General features: G+C 32.1%; 1 protein-coding gene and 1 long non-coding RNA gene across 2 annotated transcripts; one reads left to right on the top strand and one right to left on the bottom strand.

The window, feature by feature from the left end:
- Nucleotides 1-1,509: 1,509 nt before the first annotated feature.
- LOC118201780 (uncharacterized) lies at nucleotides 1,510-18,983 on the bottom strand. The gene is made up of 2 exons (XM_035373934.2): nucleotides 18,727-18,983; nucleotides 1,510-2,725 (listed from the first exon to the last, which is right to left on the bottom strand). The coding sequence occupies exons 1-2, from the start codon at nucleotides 18,909-18,911 to the stop codon at nucleotides 1,939-1,941; spliced, it is 972 nt and encodes a 323-aa protein (XP_035229825.2). The 5' UTR covers nucleotides 18,912-18,983; the 3' UTR covers nucleotides 1,510-1,938.
- Nucleotides 12,427-20,932, top strand: LOC118201781 (uncharacterized). Its single transcript, XR_004760307.2, has 2 exons — nucleotides 12,427-13,343; nucleotides 20,727-20,932. It is a non-coding gene; the product is annotated as an uncharacterized LOC118201781 (long non-coding RNA).
- The last annotated feature ends 216 nt before the right edge of the window (nucleotides 20,933-21,148 follow it).

Genomic DNA, 21,148 nt, shown 5'->3' on the forward strand with positions numbered 1-21,148 from the left:
ATTAAAAAATTCTCTTGAAGTTTTATTTTGACACACGGATTCTCCGCTCCCCAGGGTAGTTTTTTGGGTACTCAAAATTTACAAGGACGATTTGGAAAGGCGGTGCTCTACGGATATACAGTAGAGGTAGCATAAAACAAAATGCAACGCATTAAATGGTACTATACGTCGTAGCAGATTTGTTGCTCAGTCTGGCCCAGTCGAATGGTTAAGATAGCTGAATATAGGTAATTTGACCTGGGTTCTAACCTAGACGAATCTGCTGTCCACACGGTTGGTTTTCGTGGTTTCCTTACATCATTAACGTAATACAACTAATTTCTCTTAGAAAGTTTTTCACGAAGACAGACAGCTTTTGTGTACTTTGCCAAATTTGAATAACCTGATTTGTTGTTGAGTTTTCTTTTTCAACTCATGTTGTATATTCTTTGTACATATATATATTAGAAGCATTATTTTCGAAGTATTTTATCCTGAATCATTAACCTGTACATACTGCAGTTGAAACATTCAAAAAGTTGCATAATTCTGATTATAGCTAAGCGAATTCTTTTGGATCATACGATAACATTGGCCTTGAGCTGCCATTTAACTATACGTTTTATAGCATTTCATTTTTCAGAATCAACATAAAATATATTTTTTAATTGTTTCTGCAATTTTTACTTCAAATGTGAATAATAAACTTGCTGTGATAAGCAAAAAAATTTTAAAAATTTTTTTGTCAGGTTTCCGGAGAGACACAATTGATATCCATCTGCTATGCGGGCTTTTTTATTGCCTTTATTTAATTGCGACGAGTAAAGAATTGCAGTATTAGGTTAAGATTTTATATATTTCACTTTTATACTCACTGAATAAGGTATTTCTTCCACCTTCTTAGCATATCTTCGGAGTGTAATGGCCAGTACACGCAGTGCCTATTCGAGAGGTCCGAGGTTCGAGTCCCGGCGAGGGCATTGCTCATTTTTCACATCTCCTGCTTCAAAATAACCTAACGACTCTACGACTGCATCATTTAGCATGAAAACGGCTTTTTCAGTCTTGCAGCCCATACCGAAAACTATTTGCACCAGGTCTTAGAAGAGAAACTGATGACTATTTGGCCCAATTGACATACTGAGCTTGATATGCCTGCTCTGGACTCAAACTCTATTTTTTGTGCTGTACGATTTCTTTATTTCCTAAAGATCAAAATACACGTTCAAAAGTCATAATTTTTGGATGGTTGATAACGTTTAGGCAGTTATAACGAGAGGTTTGAACATTTGAAATAACGATTTCTTCTCAGCAAAGCTGGAAATGTCATACTCATTTACAAGGTATTTAATATATTGATGATAAACTGCTATCTCATGTACGTTAAGGGAATAAGAAATAATTTTTTAAAAAAATATTCTGACTATTTCTGAGATACCTTATATAGCATGTATGTAACAACTTTAATTCTGCTACTGAAAAATTAAACAATAAAAAATATCTAGATAAATTATGAAGATGATATATGACAACGCTTTATAACTCGTTTATTTCATTTATTCATTAAACGAAAATATAAGATAAACACAAATAGATAAATAAAGATAAGGTGACTGAACATTCTCATATTGCATAATGAAAGAAACATTCGGTAAATATGGATATAAAGATATATTTACATTTTAGATCAATTTAAGAATATTCATATACATAAATCTATATACACACTATTATCTTCAATACTATACTGCTTAACTGGGTTAAATTCTAACTACGGTAGAAAAGTCTCCTCACAAATGTGAATACATTTCTAATTGTTAAGTCCTGCAAAAGTACAATCAACAGAAAATTCAAAGTCCTGCAAAAGTACAATCAACAGAAAATTCACTTTGTATCAGAAAAAGCTAAAATACATTGTTGAGAAATTTATTTTATGCAGTTTGTAACTGATTTTAAACTTTAGTTGTTATCAGTGAAATCATAAAATAATCCGTCAATGAAAACCCTTTTCAAATCAGACTGAGAAGTTTTCCAATTGCTTCGATAAGTAAAGTTAATTCCCGTTTTAGTACAAAATGATTCTGTTTCAATTCCATAGCACATAACAGGTTTTACGTCCTCAATAGTAATACTAATTGTTCCTTTCTGTCCTAGGGGTACTAAAAATTCTTCTCGAAAACAGATAATTATTATTGGTTCTAAACTTTTGCATCTAGTCTCTTCCAGATGAACGGAATCCTCACAGTCTGTTGACATATTGCAACATATCTTCAAAGTTTTATTTCCGTGGAATTCTGATGGTTGCAGTCTAATTCGGATGCCCAGGACTCTAAGATTGTCATTGGCGTCAACCACAATCTCGTTCTTGAGATGACACGGAAATTCATCATTCAGATCAGTACATTCAACTTGCTTGAGCTGAAAGCTTAAATAAAACGGGTTTAGAAACACATTTTTCTTCATAAAACAATACCCGACCATAGGTTCTGCAGTGTTTACAGTGCTCAGTTTGCTGGATTCCGAAAAGCGTTTCTTGTAGAGATCAGCAACTTTCAGAACTTGATCTAATTCCAGCGTTTTAGCTAGTTGATGGATTTCATTCACATTGTCCAAAGTTATTGGATTTTCCGAAATGAATTCTTCGCATATTCTTTGCAAAGGCTCTATTTGATACAATAGAGCTGTATAATAAGTTTCTAACGCTATTTTGCATGAGCTAAGCTCGACTGCGTCTTCCGAAGCAAACCTGTAAAACGAAAAACACTTATTAGATTTCCTTGTTGAAATGATTTTAAGTTAATAGTTTGAAGAAATTCTAGATCATTCACTCAACAAGTAAATGTAGTCTGAAGAGTAAAGTAATCAGAAAAGCATTATGCAAAAGACTTTTAAGCAAATTATACAGTACACTAGGTTAATAACTAATAACTATTTATTTCAAATAATTTAAAAAAAAGACTGTGTTTCGCTAAAGCATAATTTCACTCATGAGTATAATATAAATTGAATGAATGCTTTAACAAATGACTTTGCATTTGAACAAATGAAATGTTTGAACAAATGAAATGTTTGAACAAATTTTCAAATATTCATTGAAAAAATTTTTAAGAAATAAGGCAACAAAAAGACTATTAAACAAATGCTTAATGATACAAAAAATTCTTGAAATGATTCTATAAAACACTCTACTAGGATATGTTAATGGACATTTTCCTCTATCAGAGTATAGTTGCTATTTCGGTTACCTTGGTAGATGTTGCTACATTCCTACCCAGTCTGTAACCCCTAGAATGCCATCTAAAAGTCCCATTCCATGCACTATAGTCGTCATGTCTTTTCCTGAATTCTTTTAACTATTTCAGATTTCTACCTCCGACAGTCGTCTTAATTTAAAGAAAAATGAAACCGCAAGTGACTAAATTAGAACATCAAGGAATAATAGAAAATGCAACCACATAGTTTCGGCCAAAATCTTTTAGTTAGGCATATACATGAGGGCTAACCAGTGGCCGAGAGGAAAAGTCGCTAAGTATTCATAGTTCGGCCGGATTTAAATCCCGCGAATGGGCTGGTTGAGCGTTTTCGTGACTTTCTCCATGTGTAATGTGAATACGAGTGAGTTTCTCTCAGAAAATCCTCTATGGAGGTACCCTTTCCTTAAGCAAATAACATTCTGAGGTTTAGCATAATCAAATAAACGATAAACCAAACCAGTTATTTGCTGACATGAGCTTGTATGAGCAACCAGACATGGCTGCACAATGGGAATAATGAATCATCTAGTAATCAATGGCTTTTGGGCTCTTAAGAGGTTATATAGGTACTCAACTACGTTTACACAGACATTCCAGCGTAGCAAACCTGTAGTCATTATATAATGAATGTTGAAGTATTTCTCTAATGTTGAAGTATTTCTCTATGACTAATATGCAGCACTAATTGGCTCACAGCGCTTCTTACAGGGTTTGAAAACTTTTCCAGTATAAGGATTGCTTTTGTCACTCGGTTGTGTGCATAAACCCCCTTTATATCGACAGCATGAATATCAGTTTCGGTCAGCAATCAGAAGTCTCTGAAATCTTGATATATCTGTATTTGATTTGCTTTTGCTGAAAATAATTAAGGAGAAGGACTTTTATAAAACTCCTCACGATGGCAGAATAACAAGAGCTATTATCTGAGATATCAATGAGACTTCGAAAAGAATTATGAATATTTAAACATGAAATTGCAGTTTCTATGTTTGCAAAGAGAGCTCTAAAAATCTTTTAGACTTTTGATTACGTACTGAGAAACCTTTGATAGTATTAAATCATAAGATCACTTAATATAAGAAGATCGCAAAATTTTTCAAAAAACAAAGGAAAACTTTTCATTCCTTAAAATAAATAAGCATAATTTTAGTTGCAGCTTTGAGGTACTTTTCATTGTTTTTTGAGCAAATAATGTTGACTTCAGAAAGCTATTGTTAGTGGTTTCGAAAATATAGGTTGAGAAATCACGAAACGATATATCAAAGCCATGCATCCCGATACAAGTAACTTGACTCTATTTGCACGCTAGAAAGATGTTTCATATTCATATTGGAGTGTGAGCTTCTGATTTTCGCTATGGAGTTATACTCTGAAATAAATATAAATTTGGAAAAATTGGAAATTATGATATTATTAGACATGTAGGCATATAGGGTATGTCAAAAACAGCTGACTAATTTCAAATGATCGCAGCATATTATACCCACAGTTTATGAATTTATGTTCTTGAAGCGAAACAAGATGGTGCATACAAACAGCTATAAGGAAGTGAGTGAATTTAATGCTATCACTTGTTTTACAAGCAACCAAAGAGGTTTGCTGACTTTGGATTCAGCCGGCACTCACCCAGGGCAGCACCATAGCATAAGGAAATGGTTTTTTGGGGATCCCGGTCAAATCGCCCACTTTGAAAAAAAAAATGTAAAAATAAAATAAGTTTCCTTTTACTTTACAAAATAAATAAAAATTTATCTATATACTCAATTAAAATTTTATCTAAATCTGCACGTTTCCTTTTTTTATTAAGATGTACTGATACAAATGGTTCACTGTACATGAACAACATTTGGCTGACTAGCTGATCTGTAGGTGGGACGTGATACGATATTGGGTGTGTATTACATGGTGCGCATAAGTCTAGTAAAAACATTAAACATAGCAAGAGTAAAGAGACGATTTTTGGCTCTAAATATTAAATTTATAGAAGTGATTAGCTAGTTGAAGTCTTGAAGTAACTTTTTATAGAATAAACTGTATAAATATTTTGTATAAAATGAATTATCATCACGTTTCCGGTGAAAAAAAAAAAAGCGTAAGAAGAAAAAATAATGGTCCAAGTTCCAACATGCAGTTCCAACATCCAATAAATTTAATGTGGAATGGTCCAAGTTCCAGCATGCAGGAAGAAACAAAAGAACAACAACAACAAAAATGCTCTGTTTAAATATGTTGTTAATATAAAAAACATATAATATTGATGTGGAAGTTCAGACTGAAGCAAATATTATAGAAAAATAAGTTGGTGAATATTCTGGAAAACAAGAAGTACACGCAGAAATGACAGAAAGCAAAGAAACTGAAAATGAAATAACAGAAATGAAAAACATAGAAAGCATACCAGATATAGTGGAGAAAAACCAATATGCAACCGAAGATGAAGAAATTCAACATATAGAATATATACCTAACACCATTAATGATACTTTAGTTTTTGAAATTTTAGACATTTTTTGTGGCCTTTAAATTTAACAAAAGACATGCCAAACATTATTTGCCTAAAAATAAACCACTATCAAATATTTCATTTATACATACCGCTAAAAATCTAGTAACAGAAGGTGAAGAAATTGTAATTCGGTCATTGAAGAAAAACATTTTTAGTCGCGACAACACAAATCGTAAAAACGTTGAACAAAAAGTAAAGTAATTTACTGCTATGCTTGCAAAATATTTTCGATTAAACGAATAACTTTTACAGAAAGATACATGGACTGGAAAAATGCAAATGTAAGAGTGCAAAAATCTGAAAATTCTACTGATCATAGATGATCTATTAAAATTTTAACAACAAGAAATTCAGTTGAGGGACGTATAGAAACTATCGTTGAAAAGGAAATAATATTGAAAGAATTAGAAGAATAAAAAATATTGGAGAAAAGTACTGCTACGGGTAATAGCAACAATAAAGTTTTTGTCTAAAAATTCTCTTGCATTTCTTGGCAGCAATGGACACTTTTCCGCTTCTCATAGTGAAAATTACATAGGAGCTCTAGAATGTTTAGCAGAATTTGATGAGGTTTTAGCTTCACATATAAAAAAATTATCTTTCGTCACCTATATGCGATGATTTTATTGAAATATTCAACAAAAGAATGTTAGAAACATTCGTATCAGAAGTCAAAGCCGCCAAATAGTTTTCAGTTATAATTGATTTGACTCCTGACATAACACACGTAGACCAGTTAACTTTTATATTGCGTTATGTATCAGAAGATGGAAATACCAATAGAGAGATTTTTTTGATTTTTATCAATTTATTCTCATACAGGGGAATCATTAGAAGATGAAGTTTTAAAGAACCTTGAAATATTAGGTCTGGATATTTGCAACTACAGATGACAAAGCTACGACAATATGGCAAATATGTCTGGAAAATACAATGGGCTCCAAAACCGCATTAAAAACATAGTCAAATTTCCCATTCCTCTCCTTGTGTTTCGCATTTGTTAAATCTGATAGTAAGTAGTGCTGGTGAATCATGTTCGCAAGCAATAACATATTTTAATTAATTGGAGAACATTCATACATTTTTTTTCTGCGTCTGCTCATATGTGGAACACTTTAGAAAAAAGTTTGCAGCAAATAATAAACATTTTACAGAAAAAAAATATGTACTACTAAATGGTCTCCTAGAGCTGATGCAGTTAAAGCAATTCGCTCTGGGTTCAGCGAAATAAAAAGTGTTCTGCTTGATATATCTCTATATGACCAAGACCCTATTATACCAATCTCATATGCGGCAAGTAATTTTGGCAATTACTTGCCGCATATGAGATAATTGCTCTAACAGTTTGAGAAATTTATTTCTGGAAATAGAAGCGGAGACATTAAACGCATTAGGAATAAAAACGTATTCCGATACTGGTAAAAGGTTGCGAAAACTGAAAGAATTTTTTGATATAGTTCATCATGATGACGATGACAAAAGTTCATGTAATCAGGGTCAAGAAGACTTAAGACGAAACTGCTTTTACATAATTTTATGTGACAAAATATATTTTCAACTAAAACTACGTAACAAAAGTTGCAAAGACATTAATGAGATTTTAAAAATATTTCATTCAAACACAAATGACAATGTATCAATTGAATCTGAAGATACCACATTACTAAAAATATCGTAAAGTGAAGGCATTAATACAAAAGAACTGTATATGGAAATGTTACATTTTCTATTATTTTGTAAAAGCCGAAATTTAACGTTGGCATCTGATATGCTATGATTTATAAAGACTACAAAAGTTGTATTCACATTTCCAAATATAGAACTCCTATAACGTATATTTTTAACTTTGCCTGTATCTAATGCATCTAGTGAAAGATCGTTTTGGGTGTTAAAACGCTAAGCTAACTAATTAAGTTTAACTAACTAACTTAATTTAGTTTAGCGTTTAAACTATTACGAAACTAATTAAGCCAACAAAATATTAACTTCTTTAGCTGTACTATACACAGAATTAAATGCGTTGGGCAATATTGATTACAATTGATAAATTTGCAGAATTGAAGGCCAGAAAGAAGGATTTTTGAATTAATTTCATATAATTTTTTCAAAACTATGGTTTTTGACATATAACAAAAAAATTCGTTTTCTTATTTATAATATACAAGCAACAATTTCCAATTCTATTGATTATATTGATACATAAAAAACGCCTGTTTATAATTATACTAACAATGGATACTCTATTAAAGATTTTTGAAAAACGCACTCTTTTTGTTAATTATTATTATATACCTATAACTTGCTATTTTGTTAGAAAGTTCTCGTAAAAATTACATAACACCCCGGATGTAGGGAACCGGCAGGAAAAAATGTCTAGGGCCCCCAAATAGGTAAATCAGTCCCCGCACTAAAGACATTAAGAACTTCTTTGCAAAAAGAAAATACATCAAATAATGACTCTAACTGGAAGGACTGCCAATCTCAAAATTCTTGATGCAAATTCGAAGACAAACTGTTCATGGAAATTAATCATTGTAATGAAAACAGAATGAAGAGAAATCAGTATGGAGACCAAAGAGTCTAGTATTAAAGATATCATGTTTAAGGTTAAGAATTCACGGGGTTAAAGTATTGAATAAACGTTTGCCAGTGCACTACTAACAAGCTACGTGACTAACAAGTAGCAGAATTAAGACCACTGAATACTAGTAATCTTGGCTTCAGCTCAAATCACAGTAAAGAGACTATCTCCAGAGAATCCTCTTGGTTCTTCACACATCTAATGTAAATGGGAATAACGTTCCCCTTATAGTAGCGGCTCACCAACGGCCGAAAGGTAAAGTCGCTGAACACTGGTAGTTCGGTCCGAGGTTCGAATCCCACGAACGGGCTGGCTGCATGGGCGTTTTCGTGGTTTCTCCATGTGTAACGTGTATACGATCCAGTTTCCCTTAGAAAGTCCTCCACGAAGGCATCCCTCCCCTTAGACAGATAGCCCTCGTGTGCTTCGCCATAATTAAATACACCAACACACCCCTTATAGTAGATCGTATATTGGTGTGCTTTTTCTCAATCACTAGTCTTGCTTTTTTTTTTTTTTTTTTTTTTGCTTCATGCTTAAAATTTTGAAAATAGAAAAATTAGTTCTTAGTTCATTTTTTAAATTTTTCATTAAAATTTATTTAAGAGCTTTGACATAAACTAATTTATATTTTCAAGAAATTATGAGTAAATGCATGGATTAAAATAGACTAAAAATCTCCCTTTTTTTTAATACAATAAACTGTCTTTTAGACAATCTCCCACAATGGCAGATAATTTTGATCTTTTTAAGAGATCGTTGTAATAGTTGTAATAGAAAGGTTACGCTTAAAATCAGTGTTTGTTTATATTTTGAGAAATATTACTACTTCCATAGATTTTTGCCTTAATGAATTACTCAAAGAAGGTTCGCTGTGTTTTTACAAGTTTTTCTAAATAAAAGCTTAATTGCTCTTTAGCATGAAAAAGAAACTTCAAAAAATTATTTTACGAATTTTAAATAATTACATTAAGTAAATGTAAGTTATTTGTAATAATATGTTATACTGTTGTAATATATTGCTCAGTCTTAATATATTGTACAATACGTCCCAAAATACTTTTTATTGTTTATTATATATTACACATTATGTTAAATTCTTTTACGTATTCTGATCAGTATTTCCTTAACATTTTTTCATAGATGTGCAGAGCAGAAATATATAGCTATGTGCTATGGACACTTAGCTGCATATATTAGAAATATTGCAATAGTATAGTACATTATTCGGACGGTCATGAAGGCTTTATACGTCGCAGTCTACTGTGCGAAGACGGCACAGCACGGAGAATACGGCAAAGCACATTAGGGCTATCTGCCTAAGGGGAGGGAAGCCTTCGTGGAGGACTTTCTAAGGGAAACTGGCTCGTATACACGTTACACATGGGGAAATCCACGAAAACACTGTGCGAAGAAAGTAAATTTAAAAACAAGTTCACAAAAATCAGGTATGCAGTTTAGAAAAATCATTTTGAGCCCCAGACAATATATCTGAAAAATGTATCTAAATGAAATCTAATTTATTTATCAAAAAATGCACAATGATTAAAAATTAGCTGCTAAAACACTGTAGTTAAAACATTTAAAATTAAATTTTGCGGTATAACCCTATTTTGTGACTTCCAACATTACAAACTTCAGCTTCCCAATTCCACAGATTCTCGAAGCAAAAGTGTTAAATACAGTAAACACTTGTTCGAACGTAGGGCTTACATCATTAAAATATTGCACGTACTCTAAAATAGCGTTTCGCAAAGTTAACTTTCTATGGGAAAACGTGTTAGGTATAATTCAAATTAAGGACGTGCGTGTAATTTAAACAAACCTAAATACTGTTACGTGCGTACTCATTCGTAATGGAATGAATGCACACAGAACCGCTGAGAGCTTGATAAAATTTATTTTCCCAAAAGAAACACTTCACAGTTCTGGAGCTTTCCACAAAAGCACTCACACAGTTTTTCTCCACACAAACAGCAGTTACACTTCAAATTGTTAAGAACTTTAAACCCAATGCAATGCAAAGCGGATTTAAAAGGCGAAGCTCTCACGGATATCTCAATACTTCGAAGTCAGCTCTGAACGAATAACGAACTCAGAACTGACGCTCTCTTCGGGCAATTTTTCCCCCGGTCGCCGAGAAATCTTTAATATCTTACAGTTCTCGAAATTACTGGAAGGCACATATGGTTAAAGTTACATATAAGCCTGGATACGGTTACAGTTGCATATAGGGATCTATTAGAGTTATTCAGTTACAGTACCTATTGGAGTTATTCAGTTACAGTACCAATTAACAGTTACACAAGGACTGAACCAAAATGTCTCCAAATGGTCTCCAAGTTTGGCGTCTTTTGGCGACTTTTCACCACATTTGGTAGCAAAAAGTAGTTGCCAAAACCATTAACAGCTTTATGATATCTCGCCATTTTCGCGAGATAGGCATTTACCTCAATGTTAAATAGACTTGCCACTGTAATCTTAATTTTCTGTCAGAGCCTTCATCTCTCTTCAGACTTTTCATGTTACATTATACGAAAGATACTACAATTTCACTAAAATTATTTACATATATATTATTATTAAACAATATTGTTTTAATTAAAAGGGAAAAACATTAATTGAAGGGAATTTTATTACTGCTTAATAAATGCATGATACAATTATTTTTAAAACGTTAGTGATTTTTGCTTGGAATAATGACTGCCGCAATTTTTTAAAAGTTTCTTGGTATGAAGAGCAAAATGTTCTGTGTCTCATAACTGACTTTTTCTATTTTCATTTGGGTCAATCTCCATTACGAAATCAGACGATACCGTCCATTTTTTAACAGAACTTTTTGTAAGTTAAAGACGCTTTATCTTTTTACGATTGCTTTCACTGTTGACTGGTGTTATTATATCATCCAATACTTTAATCGCCATTTCTCGATTAATTGTTTGAATTCTCTTTTCCTGCATCTGAAAATTTCTCTTCAATGTCATTTGCTTTTGCAGTTTGTACGATTTCTTTGGCTTCATTTCCGATCAATGGAATCCTCCAAAACTGTTGATACATTCTGACCAGAGCTGATTCCAGCAAGCATTCACTACTGATATTTGTTTGCAATGTAACTGATATGCAACTTTGAACCGTGTAGAAAAAAAATTCCAGCGTTGGAAAAATAAATAGAAACAATTAAGGTTGCCTTAATGTCCATGCGAAATCGGGTTCTACAAATCTGCTTTCGACATGGGTTCGCTATATTGAACAGATACATGTGAAATCTTAATTTTTATAATCTAGCCATTTATGAATTTTACTTACATATTATGCACTCTATAATATAAAAGGGATGTACTAAGAAGGAATTATCAGAATGGGACGAAACTGCGTATGTTTATACTTTACGATAGAGTATGCAAATGATTAATTTTTCGAGGCCAGTAATTGATTAGCTGGAGCATCCATATCTTGCATAAAAAAGAACCCACTAAAGTCCAAAGGGGTTATCACATCTAGCGACTGTCTTCGCTAGACGGAACTTTTTTTATAAACTAGATTCTGGTAGCATTGGTTTAAACGGGAGGATTCCTAGAGAAAATAGGAAACAATGTCTTCCGCTGGAAGCGAAGTCTCACCTAGCTACGGAAACGGTTTTCCGGCTACGCGGGATATTTTGAAACTTCGCCTAAAATATTCCGTCTGCAGCTCTGTCCCAAGTAGAGATCAAATAATCAGACGAAAGTTCTTCTTCTGAAGGATCACACGATCCCAATCTGAGCGATAATCGGTTACTGTTTGGCCTTCAAGTCTGTTTAGTAAGTGAAAATTGTAACCTAACTACGTGGAAATGTGCGGGTTCTGAGAAATGTCCCTTTCAACTTCTATTCCCGCGTAGCGAAAGCATATGTGATAGGAACTTTAGGCATACCTTCCATGCGAATGTGGTTCTGTCGACCCACGTGGATTGGAACCAACAGTATGTCCGCGAACAGTATGAGTAGAAGTCACCATTTGAAAGCGAGCGTGAAGTTGGGCTAAAGGAAATAGGGTGGTCAAATTGCAGGATCGCTAGACATGTGTGTCGGAGGGATATTACCATTCGATAATGTTGGCAAGAATATGTGAACGAGGGTCGTACAGAGCGTCAAGAAAATAGTAATTGAAAGAGAACGACGATAGAACATAAGGATGGAGTAATCATCCGATCGGCACTCACAGCCCCTGATGCGTCTTTATCAACGATCCGAGATGTAACAGGGATAAAAGTGACTGAAATGACCATTGATAGCAAAATCAGAGAAAAGAGACTGAAGTTGCGGAGGCCATTTCGCCGATTGCCCCTCACCATAACAGACCCTCAGCCACCTTTTCAGTAATTCTGGCCGCATTATACCTGGGATCTCACGGACTGGAATAGAACTGTTTTCAGCGATAAATCTCGTTTCGAAAAGATACCCAATGACTAGGGAAGACAAGTCTGGAGAAGAGCAAAACAGTGGTAGGGTACTCACCTGACTGTCGTTCGATACACATCCCAACAACTAGGAATTAGGTTATGGGGTATCATTTCATTTGATAGCCGGATCCCTTTGGTTGTCATCCGTGATATTCTTATAGCACGGCGGTACGTTGACGAGATTCTACTCCTGTAGTATTACGCTTACTTTCATGGACTCCGGGCTTATCAACAACGTGATGTTCAGCCTCACATTGCACACCTTTCTAATGCTTATCTTCCTGTCTCTTCACTGCTTTCTTGGCCGAATTCTTCCCAGAAGAGCACGTTTGGCCTATGACGAAGGGGCGTCTCCAACATTCCCTTGGATGCGGCAATTTAATGCTCCATTTAGAATGTGTATAGGAAATAATTTTGTAGGAGAACATCCGCCAACTTTAAAGTCAATACGCAGCCAGATAACAGCATGCATCAGGACCAAGATGGGCAAAAGCATTATTTATTTCGTTTCGCTATTGTAGCTGCATTTTCTGAAAAAGCATTCAATTCCTATGATACTGTTAGCGTTTGATGTTATAGAAGGTATTTGTAATTTTTGGTTACCAATATAATTGCTTTCAGTCACGTATATAATAGTTTATGATGTTTTTTTATCAGTATGAACTAATCAGGCTGAAAACTTTCAAACAAATTCTATTCATTTAAAAACAAGCAATGTTAAATTAAAAACAAGTTATTGTTAAATAATTATATGCTAGGTAGTTAAACTATAAAAGCAACTCTGACGGCCGAACAGGAGCTTTTTTATCACTTATCGATATTTTAGAATGTTGCCAAATTTTTGTGATAAAAAAATATTCATTTTTAGCATTTTTTAATTGCCTAAAGCTTTAATTACTAATTTTAACTGATGTCATTCATTCTAAACATGTAAAATCATATTAATGTAAATCAGTTGAAAGTCTGGAAGTCTGGGAAACTCTGCGTTTTAAAGGAATTTTAAAAATAATTTTTTCTCGAATTTCTTTAAGACCGCATTGAAACACTGGACATCCTGTTGTTTAATATGTAAACAAAACAGCATTTTTTAAAAGATATTTGTAGAATTTTCTTCTTATATTGTAAAACAGAATAGTGTGCATTACAAATGACTTACATTAATAAAATTATAGAGATCTACTTAACGCCTAAGCGGTTAATTTATCACCAGTGGTCGCCAAACTTATGAAGCTTCTGATCTACCATACCGTTTTTAAATCCTACTGTAAGCTAACAACCAAAAGAACTACCAACTTTTTAAAAAGATATCTTCCTTAGCTTATGCCTATAAACTTACATTTCTAGTAAATATGAAATCAGTTTTAATTAAGCTGTACCTAAAAAGAAGAACTGAAATTGAATTGTGCATAAGATTGGATTGGATTGAATTATTTAATTATGTAAAGCACACGAGGGCTATCTACCTAAAGGAAGGGATGCCTTCGTTGAGGACTTTCTAAGGGACAATTGTACATAAGAAAAAAACTGAAGTGTAGTTAGCAATAAATAACTAATGTAATAATAGAATTTTTCTCAGACTTATTAACTTTAATGAGAAGGACGGAATTCCTTTTTTTATCATTAACAAGTATTTTAATATTGGGAGAGTAAAATAGCGTTTACCATTCGTATGCAGTTGTCCAAGCGTTCAGTGAGTCTGTTTCTGTACATATTTTTAATAAATTTCATACTGGGAAAAATGAAATCTCACGCAAGTGTTAGAGCTGAACATTGCCTTCACTTTGAGACAAACCTGGAGAAAATATGGGTATTTTTCTTTAGGAACAAGAGTCTAAATATTTTCAGAGCTTGAAGAAAGCGATTTTACAGATAAATCATTTTGAAAATCAATCAGCTCCAACTCCACTGCAGCACTGTCTTCTTGAAAATCTAAATGCTCCATGACACAAGTATAGAACTCTTCAGTATCAAACTCTATAAAAGGCGATTTGAGAAACTGTGCAACAATTGAAATCCTTTTGGAATTTTGAAAGCGTTTGTTGAATTCATTTCCCTAATCTGAAAAAAATTATTATTAGTTTTGTGTAACATACTTTGCAGTATTTAACAAAATAACAGATGATCTTTCTAGTAAAACACAAATTTTATTTTTAGTTTACAGAGATAGATAATTTCAATACAGTCTTTTCGTTACAAATATTTCATACATCTACCAGCTGGTAAAACTTTCAGAATAACAACTGAGTTGTATCAACTGAATCAGTCGATTCGTAAAGTTGCAAGAAGAAATAGCAGCAGAGACATAGGTCAGTTTTAAGCTGTGAGGTTAATGTCAAAACTTTCATAACCTCAATCCTCCTCATTACTCTATTTCCAGAAAGCTGCACAGATTTAATAGCAGACATTATTTCAGTTTTATTTTTGAAACTATTAAAAAACGCATCTGCAGCTTCTAAAATTCCAGTTTTGATTATTTCACGGCCTTCGTATGGTTTCTTATTTTGTGCAATAATATTTGAAACTCGGAATGACGCCTCAGTTGCTGCTGTATTCTTGTTTAATAGTTTTTAAGCAGTTGATTGTTGAGCATTAAGTTTAGATTTTAGCTGCCTTACATTTTCCTTCCTTAGATCAGAATTTCAGTGGGAGATCCTTTTCAATCTCTGCTTGAACGGTTTTGAAGTGACATTCTACGTTCCCTTTCTTCCTAACTGATGCTCTTGTATAGCACACACTTTTGTCCTTACCAGTGTAAAGAAGTAATCGGTTTCGTATTCGAATGAAAGTGGTAATTTTTTTGCTTAAACAGGCCGCCATTAGAATAGACCTAGCTTAGTACCGATGCGTAAATCAAACTTTCAGAGTTAGCAACTGTCTAATTATACGCACGAAATACAGCCCCGTAGTCACAGTTACTAGTACATTAAGACTCAGAGCGCTGTAATATGGAATAAAATCTATGAATTTTAAATTTGTTTTTAGTAAAATTGATAAGCAGGAAAGCTCATTTCCAAAGTGAAAATAACTAAATTAATGAAGATTTGAATGATTGCATCTTTAAAAAAAAATTTTTTTTATGAATTTTTACTTTATAAAAGTCTATATAAAAGTCTAAGTATTATAATAATCTCTATAAATAGAAAAATATCGAAGTTCAGCTACAGATGGCACCACTAGACGATTAAGGCCACCGGAAACAGTATTTGCGATCAAAAGTCATCAATAGTCATGTTGAAAAATATGCAAGACCCTGTAAGCAAAGAATCCATAACTATTTCATTGTGAATTAATTTTTTTTCTAGCTATTAAACTTCTAGGGAAAAAATATGTGTATTGTTTTTCAGACTCCCATAGAAGCACAGCGCCATTACGCACATAAATTACATCTTCATTATGAGGATGTCAAATTAATTAAAAATATTTTTATTAAAAATAAGTATAATTTTAAATAATGGTTAAGTTTAATTAAAATTCGAAAACGATTAATTTTGTCAGTAGCATATTTATTTTTAATAATTACTACCATTAAAATCTCAGAAATTATATTTTTGAATAATTAATTATACAAATTTAGTACTTCAACTAAGTTTATAATTTAAATTAAATTTACGCTTTTACAAGATTGAATGTTTATATTACATATGCAGTATTGCTCGAAAAATTGCACAAAATATTACACAAATTTAGAAGCTGAACAACGTTAAGCTAGAGAGGGAAAAGGGGAGGAAAACCTATTAAAAATATTTTGAAAACTTTAATAAATAAATATAGAACTAAATAAAAATGTTTAAATAAAGGAATAAAAATGTTTATTTTTTTCTCTTCTCTATCTCATGTGATTACATCAGAAAAAAATTTGCTTTGATTATAGCTTGAGAAACCAGTGCAGATTTCTACAGAATGCCATTCTAGAAATACTATGTTACGTATCTTATATTAATTAACCAGTTATGATTTAAATCTTAAGTATAATTTCTTCCCGTATTAATCATGAGAATGCAAATTATATTTATGTGTATTTAAGCTGACGTTTTTTAAATTTCAAATCACAGCAGAATCTTTACATCAGGCAACTGTGCCTTGCTATTAGTATTCCCGCCAGCTCTGTTTAAAAGTCATACTATGAATTTAGCAACTTGCTAACAAATCTTTCAAAATATGCATCGGTAAAATACCTGAGCCAACTTAAATTACTTTATTCTATCCATTCTTCATAAATTGTGAAAATGTTTTTTAAATTTTTGCACAAATCTCTACGGAATCTTTATACATAACTCTATATATAATTTTATATGTAGAATTTTATAGACTTCTATGAAATATTTTTGACCTAGTTTATATAAAATTGAGCCATAATTCTGAAGGATTCTGAAAAAGCTGAATATTGGATTTTTTATATAGAATTTTATAATATACTTTTATAAGTTTGAATTTGAATTTTGTTTTGTTAATTTAAATATCCACAAGGTAGTGGAAGTTTCGTCTGTATCACAAGTTGTACCTGTTCTGTTACATTTTAGGACAAATAAAAAGGTTATTTTAACGTCCTTTAGTATTTTGTGAGTTCTTTAAGAAGAACGATAAGTAGCGATAACTCGCTCTTAGTCTATTTGCAGGACATTAGGTTTCAGTTATAACAGAAACCATACAATTTTACTGATTTTTCAAAGCAGTATCTTTATAGAACCCTTTTGTGTGAAAACTTTTAAAAATTCTTTAGAATTTTATAGAATATTTCTATAGAAGATTACATGTAATTCACTATAGGGATTTCTATAAGGTTTTATCAAACTGTATAAAAAAGTTTAATAAGATAACCTACGTATCAACTATCTTTATAAAACGTATCAACCAGGCTTAAAAAAATATAATTCTGACATTATGCACATGATTATACGCAATACGATTCAGTAACCCAGCTGCTATTTTTAGCGTCAAAGTGTAGAAAGTAGTTGTTCGCCGCTTTTTCGGATGCACAGACTGTTTTTCATCATTAATAGACAGACTTGCATCAGCGATAAGCAAGTGGGAGTTGTTTATCGATTACGAAGTTTTCAAATTAATAAAATTCAACATTCTTTTCCTCCCGTGCTCTACCATACTTAATTACTATCTTAAATTGTACGTATACAATTACTAGTTCTAATATTTGTTTTATAATCATGCATTATTTCTGCTTAGACAACAATACAGACATACATTAATTTTTATTATTGTTTAGACTCATTATATGCATATTTGCTGTTCTTTTATTAACAGGAGAACTAAGCATATCAATATTTTTGATCGTTTTATCAGCAATATGAGTCAGTTTAAGACAGGTCTCATGATGAATTAATTCGAATAATGGAAAAGATTGACTGTATCATGGAGAAGTATTTAAAATTGCACCCAGTCTCGTATATAACAAGAAAAAAAAATTAATATGAAGGAAGATTTTATTTTCTGCAGGATTTTCTCTATAAAATCTTACCACAATTCCGCATAAAACGTAAACGAAGCATGGAGACTTCGTAATCGATTACAAACTGCAAAGTATATCAGCTCTTTCGCATCGATGGTGAAAGGACAGTGTATGTCATCCGAAACAGCGGCGACCAAAGTAGTTTTAAAAACATAGAAAGGTAGCCTTAAAAATTCTGGGAATTCTCTCCAGTGTTATTTTTAGCGTCAAAATGTCCGAAGCAGTCTTATAAACATAAAAAGATAACCTCCATTTCCGGGAATTCCTTCCAGTGCGTTAAACTGCATGAAATTCTCTATTCCGCTAATCAACTAATTTTGAAGTTTGTCTTCAGTACAAATTTTAAAATTAATCTCTCATTTAAAGTATATAGATGATTAATAAATGAAACTGAAGTGCTAATTCTTCCTAATTTTTATAAATCGATTTTATCCTGAGAACCCTTTATCAGCTTCTATCACGTTAAATGATAAATTTTATTATCAATTTGAAGAAACTTACTTCATTAGGCAGAGAAGTGCATCTGGAGTTATATTCCTTACCACAACGTCCCGGCCTGCCTTAGTTGGATTTAATTCCTTCAGAGTTGGATATTTTTGAATACACTCAAGTAATTTGTTTTTTGGAACTCTCATCACCTTTCTAAAATTATTCTCAATTGGTACAGATAGTCGCACTATTTCCATCGTGAAACTTTTCCAGCTGTTTGAAACGAGCCTTTGATGTGTCTAATCACACCATTTGGCGAACAAAAAGCAAGTAACAGAATACTAGTTGGGTGCATTTTATCAGCATTGTGCTACTGTGTGCTGATAAGATATCAGTCTCTTTTGTTTAGGTTTACAATTGGTTAAGGTTCGCATTTCTATGCAGAAAAAGAATATTTAATCACAATCATTTACACTGCACTTGAAAGAAAAGAATTATATCAAAAATTGTGCGTGATGAAAACAAATGTACCTATGTTACGCTAACAATCGTCAGTAAAAATGCTATAACAGGTCTTATACTTCAGGTTTTTATACACACACTGGCCTATGAATTAGAGACCTTTGAGATTTTCATTTGAATGTTTGCTAGGGATGTGCAGAACTTTATCTACTTCATACTATAGAAAAGTGCACAAAATTATCTAAATCATTCTTTAGAATTTTAATAATTGTATTTTCTCCGAAAATTAGAAAATTTCTTGCTTTTTATAGATATAACAATATATTTTCCCCTACTTTCAGAGTAAATCATTAAGTTTTAATGCTCATTCATCTAATGGTAAATTTAACTTGAAGTTCAAATTTCTTATATTACTTTCCTGTTCACTCCGACTACATAACTCCTAAGTGACAGTAGGAATATTTAACATATGAAAATTTGTCATCTCTTAAAGTATGTAATTAATGAGCTCACTAACGGCCAAACAAATCAGACTGCTGAATACTAACAGGTCAATCTTTGGTCAAATATATGCAAATAAGCTGGCTGCATGTGTGTAAACATTAATATAAACAGCTTTTTTTACGTAACTATTTACCTACACAACAGTTACTAGGACTTTATGAATTATATTGTCGATGGTGTAAAAATATAAAAATGAAGTAAAAGGTATCTTATTTTGATACCTATTAAACAATATCATTAATTAAATAGTACACAAAAACATGAATTGTAATAAGTGCTAATTTTAATGTGATATTAATGTAATGTACACAAAGAGAATTCATAAATTATGTTCAATATTCTGCTCTTATTATATTATAAATTTATAATGTATTTTCTTTTCCTTAAGATCTATTTCCATTTGACATGAATGTTTGATGAATCATTTATTTGATCAATTCTCAACAAATAAATTTAGGCCATTAAACGTCGCCAGCTGCAGAAGCACAAACATAATTTTGTCTACTTTAATTGAATCATGTTTCTCTATAAGAAAGACTTTTTCCTAAACTGCAGCATAATACCACGGGTTTTTCCACCAAATACTGTTTGCATTTAAATTTTTATGCAATTAAAATTTTAAGAAAAGTAAAATATTAACAAAAACTGCATCACAGTTTTCCACTCTCCTAATTTTTTAAAAATAATTTATCCTTTTTCATAATGTAAATGTTTTAGGTCTTTGTAGGATATGGATAAGTTACACTTATTCATTCTTCCTTTGGTATAACACATACAGCTCTTTATTTTAAATCAATGCTTTTCAAAAATGTAATTGTACATATATACACATATATGTATATATTAATGGCGGGCATTAGCCATTTTTAGGCTTTTGCCACTACTAGGACAATTTTATTATGGAGGTACCTAATAAGTGGCCACCGTTGCCTCCTATGAAGGGATGGACAGTTACAACAATACCTTCTCTGGGATTCCATCGCTACGGCAGTCAGGGTCACTAACCACTATAACTGCTGGACATTTGCATAAAATTGAAATAATTGTATATAAATTGTGTATAAATTTAATGAATGCATGTTTCTTTTAAATCAATTATATTTTAGGTATTATCTGTAATGAACTCTGGATCAAACTATAACAAAGAAAATTCTGAACTTGGTTTTAGAACACTAGAAACAGTATCTCATGGTATATATAGCCTGCCATCTCCTAATTGTGGTTATGTAGAATAGCTTTGTGGATGATCATTGAAAGCTTGTATATTTCATTAAAGATAACTGAATAAATTGTACTTAATTTTCTGTTAAAATCTTTTCTTTAATTAAAAAGATTCCACACCTGTGTCTGGAAAAAATTAACAATAGCATTTGAGAAATATGAGAAGTTTGTATTGTGTTACATAAAATTTAGCATTTTCTGGATTCTTCTTTTTCCTTTTCCTCATTGAAGAGAAACTTAATAGTATGAAATACACAAGACTACCAATAAATATTTGGACACCTGTGATAGAAAAGAAAAACTAACT

This window comes from Stegodyphus dumicola, chromosome 9 (genome assembly GCF_044657685.1).
Source record: "Stegodyphus dumicola isolate Sdum_Otavi_A_Nest chromosome 9, ASM4465768v1".
Taxonomy (NCBI): Eukaryota; Metazoa; Arthropoda; class Arachnida; order Araneae; family Eresidae; genus Stegodyphus; species Stegodyphus dumicola.